Source organism: Seriola lalandi, unplaced genomic scaffold, assembly GCF_002814215.2.
Source record: "Seriola lalandi dorsalis isolate HSWRI2012SDOR001 ecotype SW California unplaced genomic scaffold, Sedor1 jcf7180002054518, whole genome shotgun sequence".
Classification (NCBI taxonomy): Eukaryota; Metazoa; Chordata; class Actinopteri; order Carangiformes; family Carangidae; genus Seriola; species Seriola lalandi.
Genome location: NW_019525071.1, coordinates 6508 through 27752, shown reverse-complemented (window position 1 = coordinate 27752; position 21245 = coordinate 6508). Strand labels below are relative to the sequence as shown.

At 39.1% G+C, this 21245-nt stretch overlaps 3 protein-coding genes across 3 annotated transcripts; 1 reads left to right on the top strand and 2 right to left on the bottom strand.

The window, feature by feature from the left end:
• Positions 1–6: 6 nt before the first annotated feature.
• On the bottom strand, positions 7–11327 carry LOC111660417 (rho GDP-dissociation inhibitor 1-like). Its single transcript, XM_023413696.2, has 6 exons — positions 11228–11327; positions 6970–7158; positions 5535–5618; positions 1880–1956; positions 1343–1406; positions 7–537 (listed from the first exon to the last, which is right to left on the bottom strand). The coding sequence occupies exons 2-6, from the start codon at positions 7154–7156 to the stop codon at positions 338–340; spliced, it is 612 nt and encodes a 203-aa protein (XP_023269464.1). The 5' UTR covers positions 7157–7158; positions 11228–11327; the 3' UTR covers positions 7–337.
• Positions 11328–12125: 798 nt separating this feature from the next.
• On the bottom strand, positions 12126–15211 carry LOC111660396 (THO complex subunit 4-like). Its single transcript, XM_023413662.2, has 6 exons — positions 14898–15211; positions 13825–13980; positions 13595–13742; positions 13434–13500; positions 12725–12923; positions 12126–12635 (listed from the first exon to the last, which is right to left on the bottom strand). The coding sequence occupies exons 1-6, from the start codon at positions 15093–15095 to the stop codon at positions 12615–12617; spliced, it is 789 nt and encodes a 262-aa protein (XP_023269430.1). The 5' UTR covers positions 15096–15211; the 3' UTR covers positions 12126–12614.
• A 2099-nt stretch (positions 15212–17310) lies between these two features.
• On the top strand, positions 17311–20348 carry anapc11 (APC11 anaphase promoting complex subunit 11 homolog (yeast)). The gene is made up of 3 exons (XM_023413669.2): positions 17311–17469; positions 17612–17729; positions 20013–20348. Exons 2-3 carry the CDS (start codon positions 17621–17623, stop codon positions 20156–20158), a joined length of 255 nt encoding a protein of 84 aa, XP_023269437.1. The 5' UTR covers positions 17311–17469; positions 17612–17620; the 3' UTR covers positions 20159–20348.
• The last annotated feature ends 897 nt before the right edge of the window (positions 20349–21245 follow it).

Here is a 21245-nt window from a genome sequence, read left to right as displayed (position 1 = left end):
AGTGATTGAGGATGGCAGCTTGGTGAACAGCGGTGACTCGTGTGCAACCAAGCAAATGTTGAGCAGGAAGGGAAATGCTGGACGGACTGACGGGGACGGGGGTGGGAGGGGCTGCTACTGCTGCTGCTACTGATGCTGATAGAGAGGTGGGAAGGGCGTCGGTGTGTTAAGACGGTGAGGCGGGAACTAAGGCATGAGAGCATGAAATGCACAACAAAGTAAAAAACAAAGAAGGCAGAAATGGTGGACACAGGGTGGGGATGAGGGGAGCGGCTGAGGAACGCACAGGGCTGAGGGATGTCGACTCCCTTGACCCCGCAGAACGCAAAGGCCTCTTTTAGTCTTTCCAGTCTTTCTTGATGTTGAGGTTCCACTCCCAGGACAGGTGGTCGTGCTTGTCATCGTCGGTAAACTTGGATTTGATGACGTAGTTGCCGCGGGCCAGCACGCCTTTAGGAGCCTCCTCCATCGTGGTCAGGAAGTCATATTCATTGGGACGAGGCCCGTAGCTGCCCACCATGTAGTCTGACTTATCAACTGTTGACAAATGAACAAAGACGGTAAGAAACTGCTTTTGTTCACATCAGGGTCGAGCAAACATGGGCCAGTCTTCAGGTGCAGCAACATTTTACAGATGAGGGGAAAACTATATCTTTTCCAATGTTTTTTTGTTTGATTTCTTTTGATTCATTTAAGAATAAAAATTCATTTATAAAAAGCTTATAGGATTATTTGTTAATGTTATTATTCATTTACTTATTTTGATATGTAGTGCCTCATAAGCATGAACATAATGAGAGGTGTAACTGATGTCCACACACATACACAGAGAACGTGCTGCTTCATTAATGGTTGAATGACTCATTGTGAAACAGGCCAAATGATCATTCACCTGTCAATTATCTTATTAACTATTAGACTTCATTTCAGTATAATGTTTCAGTATCATCAAACAGCCTCTCCTCACGAGGAAGCATTGATTTATTGGAATTTACACAATCACTTTATGAACAGTGTCATCTACAGCAGCTTTATTAAGAATTATGTACATTTTTCAATGTAAACTATGAAAGGGAAGAATGTAGCTTAAGCACAGGACATGTATAATTAACAAAGCATGTCTATATTCTGTAGGAGAAAAAAGGAAATATTAATTTTAACTGGATTTTAGATCGATGATGAAAGGTTTTCAAAAAATTTACCTGGGAAGCTGTTTGGCAACAGAGCCAAACAGCTAAATTCCAGACATCGGCACAAACACAGGTAACTAGTTTTAAATATTGAGCTTCAGTGTGTTTGTGTACATAATTTCAAAAAAGGTCAAGAGAAATGGTTCACTCACTCTTCATTCCTTTCCTGTATGTCTGCTGCACGTACTTCAGACCTGAAACTATTTCCCTGTTCACCTGAGGAGACAGAAACGTTGTTAGAGACAAAAAGACAGATGGTTTATATTTTGGTGATAACCAGGAGGAAATGGTTAAAAAATGTCCTTGAAACTTGACATTAGACTGGTTACTTCTGGGGATTTTTTAATGTAGTATGATAGCTACTAGTCTTAAAATCTGCATTAGGATTGCAATACTATTTCAGAGCTTTTGCGATTGCTGCTTCTACCTTTTTTGTCATTTCACCTTTTGTAATGGCAAGGAAGTAATAGAAGTCATTTCCTAACAAGAGGATAATGTGCTATCACTGTTTATGGAAGTTGTGTCTTGACTGAAAAACACATATTGACATTGACTTCTGTTCAATGACCCAAAACATTATTAGTGTCAAATTGAATCGAATCTTGACTGATCTTTAAGGAGAGACACATTTTCTCAACGGCAGCAGATAACAAGGACAGATACTCTATGAAAACAGCCATTACTCTCACCTTAAAGCTGATTTTTATTTTGTATTCAACTCCCTCCTTCAGAACAAAGGCCTGCTTCTTAAAGGCTTCCAGGTCTCCTGTTAGAAACCACAAATGAAAAAAAGCACAGACATCAATATTTTGTTTATCATAGTCACGGTGATGCCATCATTAGTAGAACCCAGGACACAATATCCTGCTATACCAAGCCAATGTTATGCATTCACCGAGAGGTTTTCGTTTGAGAATAAAGACATTTCATTTCCCAGGTGTTTCACACTGCCTTCACAACAGCTTGAATCTGAGGACCTGCTCTATAATGTTTCTGAGTCTTGAATGAACTTCATTCAGGGTAAGCAGTTATCCAAGTCACTTGGTGGGCCAATAAAATGAAAGCTCTTAATCCATCTTTGTTTCATTTGGGAAAGCTTTACGCAGAGACTAATGAATTGTCAGTCATTAGCAACAAGAACATCATCATTAAGGAGCACAAAGTGCTCTAAAGGAAGCCTGAGAGATGTTTTAATATCATCATTTATCAACAATGTGTGACAAACATAATGTGAGTGTTTGACGCTGGCAGGTCAGCTTTGACTCTATTCTACTCTAGTCTGCTGTAAAGCTACAACCACTATAATATGTGTTAGTTTTAAAACACATGAACACATTATAAACACATTTTTCTACATTTACCCCTGACATCCACCCTCCAGAGTGTGAGCCCCTAACACAGAGACTCCGTTTTAGTTTGAAAACTCCAGTGTGTCCTTTCAGTCTGACAGTGATGCAGACACCCGCGTTCGGCTTGGGTCTCATCAGTCACAACGTATACTTCCCTGATTCATGTGACCCATTTCGGGAATAAAACAACTACTCCCAATCTCTGTTTTCTGCCTCCATGATTGCCTCACGTGTTACTTTCAGTAAAAGTTCCACCTTGTTGTTACATTTAAGTCCATCTTCTCATCAAACGGGTAAAATGGGCACCAAACGGATTTTCCTGAATATTTTCGAGGGTCCCTTTAATTATAGCACCTACTGTATATACCTGCTCGCCTGCATATACTCACACACTGGATTAACACCAAACATCTGGTGCTGCATGCACATACAGCTTTCATATTCACATCGATCATCGCCCTATACAAGTATTTAATCACAGCCTGTGTCACAGGGTGCACATACACACTTTGCCATAGTAACATCATAATGTTGCCATGGAGTCAAGTTAGTTAGCTGTAGAGTACAACTTGAGTTCTGTTTTTTTTAGCTTCTATTTATTCCAGTTCTATCTGTCTGTTAACATGTTGGCAAACTGGCACAAATATAAGTACGCCAAATTAGCAATTAGCCCTTTCTGCTTGCAATGTACTCATGGATGGACTATCAATGGATTACTGCGATACTTAAGAAAACTTTAAAACTTTCTGATTGTTTTTTTCTATTATTTCTACGTGGATTTGTGGCTCTTGGTTTCAGTGTTAGCTTTCAGCGTGTTTGCTGAGCTGAGCATGTGTTGTCCTCTTCCTGGGCTTTCTTCTTTTAAACTGGTGCCTGGGTTTCATAATAGTCCAACATCAGATGGGACTGTTGTACAGAGGCTGCATTTATTCTGTTAGTGGAACTGATCTGACTCACTCACTAAGTTTGTATGACTCATCCTCAGCAGGCCTTTACTGTAACTTCAAAAACAACATAAATAAAATAAATCTGATGTTATTTGTAGCATCTGAAACTTTCTTAAATGGGCTGAAAAGTCTGTTTTTATGTACAACTGCTTTGCAGTTCCATTTTTTGGGGTGACTTTTCTGGGATGTTGTGTTCAAATGTTATTCTGATAATCTGTCCCCATCGTATATGTTAATGGATATAGACAAAGCATATATAACTATATAACTTGTATTTGAGCTGCAATGCTTGGTCTATTATATAAAAAATATTGCTGCAGCTAGTTTGGTAAACGATTTATTGCTTCAGTCACTTTTGATAATTCCTGCTTCTAAAATGAGATGATTTGCTGCTTTTCTTTGTCAGATGTGACAGTATATTATGTTTTGGACTGTTGGTCAATCAAAACCAGCAGATGAAGACATCACCTGGGGCTCAGAAAAAAGCTAAGTTCCATAAAAAAAAAACAACATTTTATAAACTGAGCAATTAGTTGAGGAACTTATCTTCAGATTGATTGATAATGATAATACTTACTTACAGCCCTATACCACATATTAAAATATTGAAATGTAATGCAAACTTATCCATCTAGTTATCCAGAGTACCCTGAATAAAAACCTATCAGCATGGTTGGGTATTAATACGGTTAAGTAAACAGCTTTTGTTTTTTAATTAGTGGAACTGAACCTTTAAAAAGAACAAATCCAGAAGCTCAGAAACATTTTGAGATACTGGGACACTTGATCTGCATTTCCACTGCAGGGACCTAGTTCCAATTTTAGTTTCATCCCCCTGAAAAGGCTGTGCTCCTGAAGAACTACTCTCTGATGGCCAAGGAACTGTCTGGCCAGTTTTCAGAACTAGACAAATAGAGGCTTCAAAACTGCTACAACTTGTGTTCAGATTATAAACAACCACTCCTCACTCACATCAATATTAAAACAGGGGTGACATTGTTTGAGGCTACTGATGTTTAAATATGAGTTATGTACTGCAGCTGACTTCCAAGCTCAGCTGAAAAAGCAGAACCTAGGACAGAAAAAGTAACATCATCATTACTTTGAAGACAAATCTTTCCTCCTCTGCAGGTCTCTTTTCCAACATCAATCCAATCATGACAATAACACTACAGTGTCTTAAAAACATCATAATGATGTGGCTTGTTTTTTAGTTAGCTTTATAGCTGAGTATCAGCAGCACTGTGGGATATTTGGGTTACAAGATAAAATTACTGGCAGGGATTTTCAAAAACCCACTATTACTCAAAACCTAAATTGTTTAAATTGTATTTACTGTGTGGGCAGACATTATTTTTAGCTGAGAAAGTAGGAGAATCAGGAGAGATGAAAGGGAAGGGAGACACAGGACAGAATGTTCTGGATCGAATGAAATGTAGGCCAGCTCGGCGACGAGCGGCTCCAGAGACAGAGGTCTTAACCACTAGATCGTCACTGGGAGTAATGTAAATACATTTTACAGCCACCAGTCACACAGGAAAGAAACGCTGTTTATGTACCACCTCCATACCTCTGTAGGCGATCAGTGAATCATACATTATTTACAGCATGCTCGCGACATAGTCATACCTTTTGGACTGATCTGTAAGTAGTGCTGGATGAAAATGAACATTAAAAAAAACAAAAAAATCAGAGTCTGTGCTGGGGTCAATAGTGATGCTATATTTGACTGTGACAAATATAGTCACTGACGCTTTGAAACAGTGAGTAGACTAAGGAGAAAAATAGAAGATGGAATGTGTGGAGCATGATTTTGGCGATTCCACTTGGCCTAGATCTCAGTTCAACTATGAATTTTTGGATTCATCAAATACTGTTTATGATCTCTTCTAGTTTGATGTACGAGCTCCACTACCCCTCAAAAATGATCTGAGGGCACTCATTCTGATGAGTTACATCTTTTTTCTTCTGCAAAGGGCAAATATTTAAGTAAACAATCAGGTAAATCTTTATTTTTGTTGCATACAGCAGTCTGAACAGGGACTCACCTTGCAGGTCCAGGACCAAGGGGTTTGGGGCGCTTTCACAGATCAGAGACATCCGGGTCACCTGGACATTGGGAGCAGTGGGATCTGGGACAGGTTCAAAGAAACAGATGGTTCAATACAGACAAACAAGATGTTCAGACATACTTTCCAAGTCATGACATTTTTAGAAACTTTAATTTGATACCATTTAGATTTGTGTAGGATGCAGGTTGGTTACCATGACTTGTATTATCCTTTAAGTCATTTTACGTAAAATACTATTAACTAGAGAAATCATAACATCAGGATGGAACACAAAGAGTGACTGAGTGTAAAATTAATGTATTGGTATTTGTTGCGCCAACACTTGTGTAGACAATTTAGACCAGGCTCCAAATATTTACATGAGGCCTGCACATGATGTGTGTCTCCTAACAAGCAGCTGTTCAAGTGCGAGGGCTCAGGGGAGCTGAAATCAGAACAAGTCGGCGGTAATTAGAACAGCCTCTGGATTAATTAAACTTCGGCTTATTCTCAGTCCCACTGAAGCAATATTTTATCTGCACTGAAACACAGAATACTGATAATCACAGGATGAAGGAGCCATTTGTAACTTTTGCTATTGTCACACAGCCACTGTTAGCATTAACAGCTGTTTGCCTCCCAATCTTATCAAGAGCATCACTGCAAGACAAGAGATAATGATACATCCTCTGAGCAGTGCTACTTCTTCAGGGCAGACTGGACTACACTGACTCACTGATTAGCACACTAACTTTCAGTAAAAGAAGAAGTGATAGAAATAGAAGCAACAAAGGCATCAAATTTGATCAAGAATTGCATCATTTCATTGGTATTGATAGTGATTAACAAATGTCTGGTATTGTGACATCTCTAAGCTGCTCGTAAGCTCAGTAGATGTGCAGCTCAGGAGTAACAGACAGCTGGTGGACAGAGCTGTTGAAATCTCTCAGTTTAACTTAAGCACATCATGTCATTGTTTTAAGTTCATCACCTAAAAAGCTCTGAATCTTGACCATCACTATACAGGGCTGTGAAGCATCTCCAAACTGTCAGCAGTCGAACTGCGTTGTGGGTAATCATCGTTAGTCTACCCAGGTTTCTCTCTGAGTCTGACCACAATGTGGAAACCGTAAAAAGGGCATGGATGTGACTGAGGTGTGCAAAAGCTTCACTGTTTAACCGTTCATCAAAGAAACCATCTGCTCAGCCTGTGTTGTGCTAATGTTATTATATTAATAGAGGATATTTACTCTCGGTGACGGACGTGGAAACAGTAGCCCTCGATCACAGAGTGTAAAATACAGTGTTCCCGGAATTTAAGTCCACTGCTACTTAAAATGAGCCAACTATATTTTTAACCACTAATTTCCAGTTTTTTTTACTTTCTCTTGCCCCCCCCCCCATACACACACACTCAGACACACTGCATTACCAATCTGAGCAACCCCAGAGCCAAGCAGGGCTTCCTTATATTTGCGTAGGCTCTCATCATCCTTATCCAGCTCCTGGATCTCTTTCACAGTCTTTTGGGCTGGTGGCTTGTAGTTCACCGGTTCTGGCTCCTCGTTTTCGGCGGCAATGGCTGCTAGCTGCTCTGGAGTCACCTCATCCTCAGCCATGTCTGGAAACAGATTGCGTGGTGCAGGGGGGAAGAAAATCAGGGGGCATTAATGGCATATGGGGAGGAAAATATAGCAGGTAGAAGCAAAGATCAGGAGAAACAAAGACTTTTGAATCTTCTTGTATTCCCTAGTAGACATTTGCCGCTTGGAGGAAAGGTTGTAAATCACTGGACGAACAGATTACCACTACAATAATGCCAGGGAGGAATGCTGATGGAGGGCATCCAGCCTACTGGATCTGTAGCTGCTCTGTGAGGTTGTGCTGATAAGGCAGCCGCAGCAGCATTTCTCTATACGCTGCTGTAAATGACCTAACTGCTGTGTGATATCATCTGAACATATTTCTCTGAAAAAACATCACCTCTAAGAGCCATGAATGAAGCATCATGAATCACATGATACAAAGCCCATCCCTCAGGTGGCGTGGCCCCTCACAGGCCCACACATTATTTAGGTCAGAGGAAAGGGACTGTGATCTGAAGCTTTAAATTAATAAAAATTGGTTTAAATTTCATTGACAGCAAATGAGCGCGTTTGTTCATTCTGTGTTTCCTATGGTAGGGTCACCTCTTTCTAAGGAGGGTAGTGTTGGAAAAAATTCCTCTACAGTGACATAATGAGTAACAAAAGCAGGAAGAGCACTGTTTATGCCAAAAGACTTACAATTCACATTAAGACCATCCTACCTGCAGCACTTGCAGGCGCAACAGGCCCCGAATCCCTAGTTGAGGATCAAGCAATGCAGTGTAGACACTGAATCATTATGATTTCTGTCCATTCATTAACGTTACATTCTCCTGCAACATCTCAGACGTTTATCTTTAATTACTGAAGTCCAACGATTTTCATATTGTAAATAACATTTTGAGCTCTGCTGCTCCAGGAGAAATCATTAGGGTGGTTCTGTGTACAACACTAATTTGCAGTAACGTGGAAAAATCAGCATGTTTTTCAAGGATGTTAACTCTTATTTGGGCATTTGTCTGATCCTTCACTGTAGTGCCAAACATTGAGCTTTTCCACAGGTCAGAAAAAAATGGCACTGTAGATCTGTGTAAGACCTGCTACAGATGCACCAGAGAATATTTGACATTCACCTGCAGCGATTCAGCTGAAACTATCAGTAAATTAATCGATTTGTTCATTAATATAAAACAAATCTGCATCTGTTTTGATAATTGATTAATTGTCAAAGTCATGACAAAGATTGTAAGGTTACAGCTTCTCAATTGTGAGGATTTGATGTTATTCTCATTTAAACTGAATCTCTTTGGGTTTTGGACTGTTAGTCAGACAAATACAACAAAAAACAATCATCCCAATCATCATATAAGACTTGAACTTGTGATGGCTTGTGATTTTTAATGTTTTCTGATCTTTTATGTACAAAACGAATGTCTGGCTGATCAATAAGATAATCATCAGTTGCAGACATGCATTTGGCTATAACTACACATAACTAACTTTTACTTTCATCTCCAAACAGTTCTCAACCACTAATAATGCTTTAATACCTATTTGACATCCGTTTACATTACACAACACTTAACATTAAACAACGACAACAACCACAGAATCCTTTCTGCAGCCAACCTCAACCACAATGCTAAGTAAATTGTGGTGAACTGATTGAGAAAGTTTAAAGGCATGATAACAGGTGCAGTCCTATTATTAAACCACTGTGTATTAAAAATAGAATTCCCATTACTGATGGACATTGCAAAATTTGAATGAGGAGACAAAAACAGCTGTGAAGTATTTAATATCTTGAATCGTTAGAACAAAAGTCCATAATCAACTATTGCAATCCCTTTAATGTAAATATGGTTGCAGATCAGTGTAAGACCTGCAGAGACAAGATACAGATTCCCCCGTCTGGTTTGAAGTCAGAGTCAATGAGGATACCTTTTTCAGGGTCTCTTGTCTGACCTGCCCAAACTAGCAGCTGAGTGTCTGTAAGCAGTAAAGGAATGAATTCTGCCGACTGAGAGGCTTTAGTATGTAGTCGTAAACATGCCTGAGCAGGGGCCAAAAACCTGCTTAACAGGCACCATTAACAGGTGACTAATCCAAGGTTTGGAGAATATCTGTAAAATGTTGTAATGCTCAAATTTGACCTCAACTGGTTGCACAGACTGTCTATGTTCAAAGCTCCCTTTAAAAAGGAGCAATTTGTAAGTTTCGCTATTGCAACATAGGCAACATTAACATTAACAGCTGTTTATTTACCAGACTAGAACAAACGGTGCAAGTTCAGCTTCGTACTCCATCCCCTTACTCGAAAGCATCCCTCTTGTTTTACTTCTATTTCTATCAATTCTTTTCCTCTACTGAAGTTAGCATGCTAACCAGCTAGCCCCTGTCTGGTTGGACCATGTTGTCACCTTCCAATACCGAATCAGTGTAGCATCCAGTCTGCCCTGAACAAGTAGCTCTGCTCAGAGCGCGTATTCTACCCTAACACAACAATGGCTGAAGATCTTGGCAAGAATGCCAAGTAACCAGTTCTTAATGCTAATGTTGGCTATGTAGCATTGGCAAAACTTACAAATAGCTCCTTTAAATGACAGTCAAAGGATATGATTTTCTGGTTCTAAAAAATGTAATCGTTATATATAAGCCAAGTTCTCTGGTACCTTGGGATATTAAGAATCTGACTTCAAATGTCATTCAACCTGTATGAGAATGACTGTGTAGATCCAGCAGGGGGCTTTCAAGTGAATGCATTAATGCATTATATAACTGCTGGCATTAAACTGTCACTGTGGTGATTTTTTTTTTTTTTTTTTTAAATCAAGGAGTTCCTCTCCCCTCCTTTTAAGTGGAAAGGCTTACCGTACATGGATGAAGTAGCAGGATGTTAGTCTTAATGAAAAAGTCCATGCTTTACTGTGTTTTCTTTGACGTAACAATTGATCATGTTCTTCTTGGTCATTCTGCTCTGACTGATCATGTGTGCTCTTTTTCCACAGTTCAATGAGTTCAAAGGGAGAAGACAAAAGACGGAGTTGTCCAAAAGTAATAAAAAAAAAAAGAGGCCTCATCAAGTACTGTCACACAAAACGTCAACACATCTCAGGATTGCACTGGAATCCAATGTGACAGACCTACCCCACCCAGCTGGGTGGGAGGAAGCAGCCTCTAGCCAGGAGACTGCTCACTGAACAAGACAGGAATCTAGAAAGTTCAAATTCATAGACACAACGAGTACAAGGAAGGCTGGAGACTGACTCACTGAAGTTTACCCCTTCTGTCTGCCAGGGCTTCTTCTGTGTAAATGTATTTTTAGTATTAAACAATAACAAACTGCAGGGCGACAGCACTACGAACCCAGTATCTTTCATGAATAATTGTCAAGTTCACAGAATTATACTGAAAATATGTCAACAGTCGTTGACGAATTATCATGTTTTCCTATTGTGGTGAATGTATGACTTACATTTTTTTCTGGCACATTAATGTCACAAATCACAGCTCCCAGAAATCAGTGTAATAAATAAACCAATATTTCCTATAATGAAATGAGCTGTGATGACATGATTATGGCTTCTTTAAAATGCAACAGAATTATGTAATGTCCGCCAGTGTGTCAAGTCAAGACTGCTGTCAAGAGGCTAACCGCAGCTACCGTAGCGATAAAACAGCAACTTACAGTCATGACTGGGGGGGGGGTAGCCAACGCTACCATTGTGGACTGGCATCTTTTCAGTAAAACCGGCTAACATACTGCTTTTGACAGCACGCCACGGTAGCGACAGTGCAATGTTAGCTGCAACAGCTAGAATGTCTGAGTGATTAAATGGATTTGTAATAAACAATGGGGCTGAACTTTTCTTGGCGCCGACGCTCTCACACAGGGTGGGACTGAAGAGAGAGACAAGTGGCTAGCTGGTTCGCTGGGAACAATTCAGCCAAGCTAACCAAAGCCGGCGGCTAACATTAGCCTGACAAGTTATCACCAGCTGACGGAGGCAAGGAGTGAAATCAAAACGGTTTCAGCGACGTGCTCCGGTAAGGATTATTCTTAAAATGCTGTTATTAGCTGCCCATGGATCTAAGGAGACTCACCTTTATATTAAATGCAGTAGTGATTTCAGGTGCCTTTGCAGTAAGTGCGTTCGTTGCTCTGCGCTCCTGTGCAAGTATGGCGAACAAGGGAACGGCGCCGCCCCGTGCGCTGCCCGCGCAACGTTTGCCGGAAACAGGTTCGCGCACGCAGCACGCGGGCAACGTGCTGTGAGCCATCAAAAATCACGTTCTGATCTTTTACATATTTACAGTATATGGTTTTGAATGTATTTTTCCGAACGCTCGTTGTTTAGGGAGAAATACTGAGTAATCTACACTCCTCTCAATCGTCGACTACTGCGATGGAGAGCAGGGGATTACAGAATATGGTGACATACGATGAAAACAGATTTCTTTTTGTTCTCACCAACAATTGGCCTAACTGAGGAACCAAGACACTTACAACTAATGTCCGAAATACAGTTGTCTGAATGGTGTTCATGCTTCTGTTTAACAAACTGTAAACTCTCATAATGAGACCAGATAACGTTTGAGAGAATATAATAATTTTCCACTAACAAATGAAAAGCTGCTACAGCCTTACTTATCGTGGCATAACCTGCAGTTTGTGTTCGCTAATGTGAGAATGTTTAAAATAGATAATGATGTACAACTGACATTACTTTTGTCTTCTTGTGCAACATTATGTTTTAGGATTATCATACTTTTATACCACTGATTGTCACTTGTGGAAAATCCAGCAATATACGCTAACTTCAAATTTTGTCAAAGTTTAAGGCATCAGAAAAGCTAAAGAGGAACTGATCACAGACAATATGAAGAAATCCGAGAAGTCTAACAAAACTATAGAACTATACATTTGGTCACGTTTGGTTTTCATTCATTTTTTAAAAAAGGCAGACAATGTCAGTTAAATGTAATACAAAAACACGGCAAAGACAATTCAATATAATGTATTTATGTACAAAACCCTTTGAAATACGTTCATCATGTCAAGTGTACAGTACCAAGTTACTAAACTCATGTACATTAATTTTTAACAGTACATTAAACAGTCTGTCAGACCACTGAATCAAGTTCACATGATTAAAAAAAAGAAAAAACAAAAAAAACGAACATGTTGCAGGCTCAAGGTAATCGTCCATACATTTGGAAAAAGGGCACAAGAGCTGGTGACCTAAGAGAAAAATTCTCAAAACATAAAAGTTCCCCAGAAAACATGGCTACAAAAATACTAAGAAAAAAATAAAATCAATAGAATACAATGGTCCATACAATAAAATGGCTTCAGAACAACTGTAATAAAGTCCGATCGACCATATCAGATTAACCTGATCTTTTCTTTTTCTCTCTTTTTTTTCTTTTTTTAAATTCATGTCCAAAATAAGAATAACGGTGATGGAAGCGGCATCCTCTCCGAGTGCTTCTAACTGGTGTCCATCTGAAACTAAAACATGAGAAACATGATTATTAAAACAATCAATAAATATTCCCAGTACAAAATTAAAAAAAATCATATTCTATCCAAGTACATACCTTGGCATTGTAAGCATCCAACTGAGCATCCAACTCTTCCGCAGAAAGTTGAGGTCTGTTTCCTCCTCCTCTTCCACGACCCCTGAAACCTCCACCGCCGCCACCTTGCCTCCTTTCCCCCCGGTCTCCGCGTTCTCCCCGTTCCCTCCTTTCAAACTTAGGTTGACCAAGCCTGCTCCGGTCAAACCCTCCGTTTGAACTGCAAAATTACCAAGAACAGGGAGGCATTTTAGATGAGATGTTACATTCACAGTAAATCAACCACTTACAGACGGGTGACAAAGTAAAGAAAAAACAACACGAAGGGGCTTAATAATGCTCCTTGGTATTGAATTTACAACTCTACTGGAGGGATGAGCACCATTCTTCCAAAAGATATTCCCATATTTGGTCTTTTTATGATTGTGATTGAGAGCGATGTCTTAACACGTCAGTCCAAAAATGTTACATAGGAGATTTGGTGGCTGAAGGTCGTAGCATATGATTCACCTTATTTTCATGCTCATCAAACCGCTCAGCAACCCTTATTACCCCAACGGGGGTATTGTCATCATGGTTCTCTGCTAATCCTAATTCCTTTAAATTGTCACCCATCTGTACATATCATAACCTTTAGTAAGCTTGGTGCAAAAGTGTTTGTCTGTGGTTTCCTCATTATTCACAATCATTCACAAAATCCTTTCTGGATCCAGAGCACATGACCACTTACCCTTGTGTGGATTGTCTGCTTTGCTCATCGACCTCTGATGATACTTGTTGGATCTTCATTGGGCGGCCTAAAAATATTTCAAAAAGATGAATGTTTAAAACATGCGAGATCCCTTAAAGTGCTTCTAAAAAAGTACCCAAAGGAGAGAGAGACATCCTCACCATCAAGTGGGACACCATTATAGTGCTTCATGGCTTTTAGTGCATCTGCCTTAGTTTCAAAGTGAACATCTGCCGTTCCTTTACTGCGACCAGACCGATCATAGTGTACAGATGCTTTCACCAATGTTCCAAACTCTGCAAACAGCTCCTGCAAAGAAAAGTACAATTATGAGTCATGTCCACAGCACACTGACACTAGCATAGTGGATTAATAGGGTTTAGTGAATTACCTTTATATCTGAATCAGAGACGCCAAAGTCCAGATTGGAAATCAGCAGCTTGCCGCTACTTTCCACAATTCTTTCAGCTGGTGCACTTTGTCCTCTGCGTCCACCAACATGCTCCTCAAACATGTCATGCTGCCACTTGTCTGGTAACTCTCTGGGCTGTGGAGAACAACAAAAGAAAACAACACTTTCTTCAGATATTGTGTTCTGCCAAAAATGTTGATGAATTGGTGTTCACAATACTACAGAAATGTTAATTGATCACAAATTCCCAATATATCATGCCTGAACGCTATGAAGAAGGCTAGATTAAGACGACTATACAAAGAAACAACAATAAGCGGCAGATATAGGCCTAGAAAGCTAACCGCTTTGTGTATACCCAGCATGGCAGTTACTCCCTATAAACAGCGTGGGGAATCAGGCCAGGGGCATCATCCAGGCTTTCCATGTTAGAGTCCGTCTAAAGGGGATATTTTCCTTTGTTCGAATCTGAAATCCGTCCCATCGAGATGGTGGTGGAGTCGATGAAAACGGTTTAAGTCCTTACAAGACTGAATTGGGGAACCGGCATTTTCTCTCTCTCTCTCTGTAGCCATTTTGAGATTCAAGATCCAGCCCACAGCTCCTTCGGCTGCATATCGGCGAGGATACTAAATGCATTTAATACTTCAAAAATAAAAACCGTCGGGTAATTCTCGCACGCTGGCAAGTGGCCCGCTGCTGATTCTCCTCGACTGACCACTTCAGCTCAAACAAGCACCACGCACAGCAGCCATCTTGATAATGGAGCCGTCCATGTCTCGCTCGGGGACATCGTTTTACAAACTGTTTTTGTCACTGCTGCTCAAGGAAAGTGAAACAAGATGATGGTGGAAACAGCCCACAGCTTAACACCCAGAGTAGGTGCCGTCGTGTAGAAATGTGAAGCAAATCACGGGGCAGATAAAATATATTTCACTTTAACTACATCGCTTATGGAAGTCCATTATTATGTAATCGCGATTGATAACAACGCATCACAACACCTCGCCACGTTACTCTTTAGCTCCATTTTAACTGCTTCTCTTTCATACCCTGGTGTACGGAGTGGATCTGTTGTTTCTCTCACGGTTGAAATTATTCTGTCGACTCCGCATTGGCCTCGACGATCCACCGGCACGAGCTGAACTTCCACCCGACCCGGATGATCCTCCGCCGCGGCCGCGGCCGCTGCCTCCTTTCTTGTTCAACTTAATAATGTCGTCCAGAGACATACTCATCTTATCAGACATCGTGGTGCTTGAGCTTTCAGCTAGCGTTGAAGACGAACAAAGAAGTTTTGGCGTCGAGAAGCTGTTAAGCAGTTGTTTACCTCTGGTGGCGCGATGTTGAAACTAACGGAAATTGAATAAATATTATGCGGAAGTGACGGTAACATACTTATCCCCGCCCCATTTTTTCCACAAAAAACTTTATAGAACAATACTTACAGAGCAGCTTCAAACTAGACAATAAAACTTTTTTTTTTTTTAATAAAATGAAATGGCGTTTTTTTTTCTCATATAAAATTATTTGTTTAATGAATACGATGCTTCGCTAAAAGACAAACCAATGACTATACAGTATTGTTACTGAGAGCAGATAAAAACAAAGCAGTAAACAGTATTCAGAGAAATAAATTAGTTTACCAATTTAACTGTTAGGTGAATTTACCAACACTTATAAAACAAGGGCAATACTGATTTTGTTTCATATTTTCAAAATGTTTAGTTCGGTTTAGCTCAGTTTAGTTCAGGTTTTTACTGTCCCACAAGAGGAAATTCTTTTTTGCAGTACGGCAGCACAGAAACATAACACAATAAAAACACAATGAGACCACTGAAGACATTAAAAGTACTGTACATGCAAAACAGAATAGGCTACAATTAAAAGTTCAAAAGTTGATAGAAGGAAAACAGCAACAAAAACAGAACGGGGAGAAGATAAAAGTGCTAAACTACACAGACAGCCAAGAGGCAGTTTATGTCAGAATTAAAATCATTTATTTTGCATTGAGTAAATGAAAACTTGGAGACCTGTTGAACCAAATTTCAGAAACCTGGATCCCTGGCCAGAGGGAGAAGGTGTCAAATTCCTTAAAAACAGAATGGCTCAGATTTCTCTTACATCTACCTTGCATTTACTCACCACTTTGACAATGTAAGAGAGCAATGAGAAAAGCAGAGAAATATGTTTGTTTGGGTTTTTTTGTTGTTTTTTTTAAATTACCCCATTACTTTCCCTTTTTGTCTAAAACAAACACCCACTCTGATTAAAAAAAAGAAATCACTAAGAACCAAGTACCAGATGTTATTATGTTTGGAGATTGTTTTAATGATGAGTTTTTCTTTCTCTTTTTTTTTACACCATAACACTTATCTGTCGTCTATAATAACAATTTAGTTTGCAGATTAAGAACATAAAGTGTGAAAATCCAAAATAAAAGTAACACAACAGTTAACTGGAGTGCACCTGTGGTAAATTCAGCTGATTGGACATGATTTGGAAAGGCACACACCTGTCTATATAAGGTTAATGCAATCCGATGACTGTGAAACAGATCGTGTTTTTGGTCATGTCATGATAATTTGTGTTATATATTGGTCACCATGAGCCAAAACCACAATGTGTAGGAAAATATCTTCCTTTGGTGCCATCCAGTGGTCATCAATAAGAACACTGTGGCTGACAACAATGCACGTCACTTGATGTTTAAAATTGTTTGAAATCTGTGTTGAATTGAAAATAACTGAATGCATTCAGACCCATTTAGCTGATTTTTTTCAGTATTTATTTGTAAATACATATTAAAGAAACTGCATTCATGTATTTTATTACATGACAGAATGGGCAGCATCGCAACTGAAATAAAGTTGTAGTTTCATTATATTCACCACCAAAAATATTGTCTTTAATTTTAAAATAATTGTTAAATAAGTAAAGTGAGGCCAGATAAAACTTCTAAACAGTCCCCTGCAATAGTGCGGATGCTGTTGGGAAAGCCAGTGCCATTATATATAAATTCAAATTATTTATTTTTATGACTGTGACAAATTGAACAGTGAAATGATATCGTCAGAAAAAAGCGGTCTGGACAATGATAGATGTGGGTTCTTTTTTAATGTCTTTCATGTAAAGACACCACCCTGGTTATTGTTACTATTTTAAAATTTTAAATATTATAAACAACGCAGAGAAAAACAAGAACTATAGTCTCTCAGTGAAAAAAAACTATTGTCAGTTATTTGCACTCCACTCCACCAGCTTCTACTTAAACTGAGTCAGGAGGGTGTTTAACTAGATCCTGCTCTACCTTCTCCGATACGGACGGTAGGTGACGGTATACAACTAAATGTTGGTATTGCAATCCGCCTCAAAACTTAAAGAAGAAGAAGCAGCAGGTAGTATGCGCGAGTGCTGCCAAAGATCCTCTATTTGTCTGCTGTCTCTGGTGCCGCCTCCCAGTTCCCAGCATGCAGCCTGTCGTACCGGAAGCAGAGATTCCCCGGGTTGAAGTATTAGGTGGATGTTGTTGACTAACAACTGAATATAAAATGATTTCTAGTTTGCAAAGACACATCACATGTTAATTCGTGGATATCTGAAGGAGACTATAGACGCTGCCCCGTAAGTCAGCTGATATATTTGTGAACAACTAGAAGGAAAAAAAGCTAGAACAGAAGTTATCTGTGAACTGTAGCTCACATGCTAACGTTAGCTGCTTTGCTTCATATGGGGGTGTGTGGTTGAGTGTTTTCTGCTCCTGTAGACTTGTAGGATGAAAGTAAAGATCCGACAGTGGAACGGAGTGGCCTCCTGGTTGTGGGTGGCCAATGATGAAAACTGTGGGATCTGCAGGATGCCCTTCAACGGCTGCTGTCCAGACTGTGAGTAACCGAGCCAGCGTAAACGTCTGTGGGTGTTGGTTTCATATGCTGAAGACGGTGGTGGACAAAGTAGTGCATTTAGTTAGGTATTGTTGGAAGAATAATATTAAGATTAAAAGAATACACGTAACTAAAAAAAATAGATATATTCTAATATAAAATCAGTATTAAATAGTTATTTATGTCACAGGGATCTTTAGCATTTCTTTTAATTCAAACAGATCAGGCGTCCCTTCCTACCAGAGGGTTGGGTAACACATCCATAATTTTGGCCTCAAAATCTCACAAGTAAATCATGACATCATAACATAGCATATGTTTGTTCACTTATTTATTATCATTGTCACATTCAAAACTAAATTGATCATTATCAATTAATGCAGTAAAAAAGTAAATTCTCATCAACAATGTGCAGCAGTCATTCCCTCAAAGGTTTTATAAACAAAAGTTAAAAGAAATGCACAACATCTGCAGAAGTCCAAATTGAGCTGAAACGATGTAGAATAAGAATGACTTTTAAAAATTTAAATAGCATACTGAATGCGCAATATTACTGTAAATAAACTGTATGGATGATGTCTAGTCTACCATTTTACACTAAGTGGGATTCCGAACTTCCATATATATCAATATCAAGATTGTATCCCGATGGTGACTGTGGGTGTACTCTGAAATGTTTTCTGTTCTGTTTCAATCACTTGTAAAATTACAGCAATAATCTAAATATAGCATATTATAATACTGAAAAGCACTAAACATTAAACCATAATTTAAATTACTGTAACAGACACTCAGCACATTACAGCATTTTGAGAGTAATCAAACAGAACGGTGAGGTCAGGTGAAGTTAGTAGCACTTACATTATGTTGCAATGCTGCTGAACAGGGAAATGATAAAATAAAGAGAAATGTTCTGCTTGATTCTGAGGACTGAGCATGTAATTTAGTATTTTGCTTTGCTATATATGCGAGGTAAGAATTTAGCATTTTGGCTCTTATAATTAAGAGTTTTGCATATTGTAAAATTTCTGCCTTCCTGTTAAAAATCTGAGCCAAAGCAACTATTCCTTCTGATAATTCCAGTAGCTCACTCCAGGACGAGTGAACTTGATCGATCTTTCATTTATTGTTTTACGAATGCACATTTGACACTTTTCCATGGATACTCATGTTTTTACAAATAAAATCATTCATGATTTTTGTATAGTTAGTTATAGACAGGTGGAAAAGCGTCCAGTACAGTTTCCCCTGGGTTGGCTTGTGAGACTGTTGGCTTCTCTCAGGAGAGCTGCTAGTGCTCTCAGGACAAGCTTCCCTGCCATCAGCAGCAGAGCTGCTACCATCCTCGCTGCTGTGGCCAGATTTCATGTATTTTAAAAAGGCTGATATTTTGGCCTTACTTTCAGATGTTTTGGGTTGATGTCTGTGCATCTTTACTTTTAAATTGCCACATAACATAAGCTTTTATTGCACTTGATGTAGCGAGCTGTCTGCCTGCCTGTCCTCTGCTCCGCTCCACTCAGTGTGTGTGGGCAGGGGATAAGACACACACACGGTGAAACAGAAAGCAGAGAGGAGAGAGACACCACTGTTATTGACAGCAAAACACAGTAGAGATTATCACACTGAGCTGAAATGAAACGAAGGGGAAAAACGAGAAAAAGCATTTACATGTAAACATGTAAATGATGTAGTAATAGTGATCTATAAACAGGTATTTCTTTTTTTTTTTTTTTTTACTTTTTTTTTTTATTTAAATTTTCAATTAAAACAATTACAGTGTCAGGTTATACACACTTCACGACGCAATTATTCTCTCATCAGAGTCCTTATTGTCCAGTGGTGGTGGTGGTGTCCTCTTGCTGTGTTCTATAGTCTGTCCATTTCTCCCATTTTTCCTGAAATTGTGTCTCTTGTAATCGTAGTTTGTGTGTAATTTTTTCCATTACAAATATTTCTTCCACAGTGCACACCCATTGCTCCACCGTCGGTGGTTCTGCTCTATACCATAACCTTGTTATTGCTTTTTTACTTGCAAAACAGGTATTTCAATACATGATTAATAGTATTTTTTTCTTTCCAAATAATACATTGAACAGTGGGAAAACTGATATGATACAGTATTGAAAGTCTAATTTATGTCCTAAATGGCAATTTAAATTGCGTTGTGAGAGTTGAATTCTTTTCTCAGTATCTCTTAAAGTAAAACTAAAACAACATGCCTGACAAACAACAACACCCACTCTTTAGTATGAATTGTAAAATATTAAACTTGTTTTGCAGGCAAAGTGCCTGGAGACGACTGCCCGTTGGTCTGGGGTCAGTGCTCCCATTGTTTCCACATGCATTGCATCTTGAAATGGCTGAACTCGCAGCAAGTCCAGCAGCAGTGCCCCATGTGCCGACAGGAGTGGAAATTCAAAGAATGAACCTGCAGAGGTGCTGCTGCTGTATGCCTGTAGAGACTCACGCAAGCCTGTTCATGTGTTTCATTTTTGTATCAGTTGTAAATAATGTTTTTGTACTTCTCCATCTGATAAAACGCAGAACATTTTGAATATATTGCATTCTCTTGATAAATGAAGTATGTAATTAAATAAATAAAACGGATCAACATCACATGCACTGTATGCCTCTTGCTTTGCATGATGCATGTAAGTGACTGTTTCATCAGTGTGGTTGACTGCCTGATTACCCCAGAAGCCTCTGTGGCAGCTGTTTTGAAGCATATGACCTGAATTTCAATGTGCTGCAGACTGTTTCTGATTTTAATCCTTCTTGATGAGATTAACCAGATTGTTTTGTGTTTCCAGTAATGACTCTGAAGAGGCACTTTAATATGTAGTTTCTATCAGGTTAAAAACTTTCAATTTGTTATGTTAATATATTTTGGCACACTAATCCATTCAGACCAAGTCGTATCTTTAAAGCTCCAGTAGTTGATTATTTCCCCCTTTTGAGCTGCTTGGGGATAATGACATACCTTCACAGACAATCTGTCTATCCATCCAGCAGACAGAGCAACATTTGGAGTTGTGTTTCTGTCCACCTGATGCATGGAAGTCCAATATTCTCTCACCTATTAGCTCTCTAGCTTTGTTCTCAAACTGAGAAAACTAAAAACTACATTTTAGCTGCTAAATGCTTCTCTATTTTCCTCATTTATTTGCTAGCTTTGTCATTTGGTGCTGGGCAGGTAGTGTACAGTGATTTAAGTGTTTGATATTTATAATTAAAAACAGCTGCCTACTGGTGCTGGGGATCTGCAGAGCTGGGTCACATTTCTCTGTGGGTTTGATGTCAAGAGTCCCAATTCACATTACTCATACTTATTTCTTGCATTGTTACAGTTTTTCTCTGTCGCTTTGGTACATTTCTCAGATCAGAATTGAAATTCTCAAAACTACTTGTTCAATCTTCACATCATTGTGTCACTTGTGCAAATCAAAAAAGCAGTTTTTCATTTCTTTGAACAAGTTGCAAATGCTTTGGTTCATCATGCAAATGATTATGTTC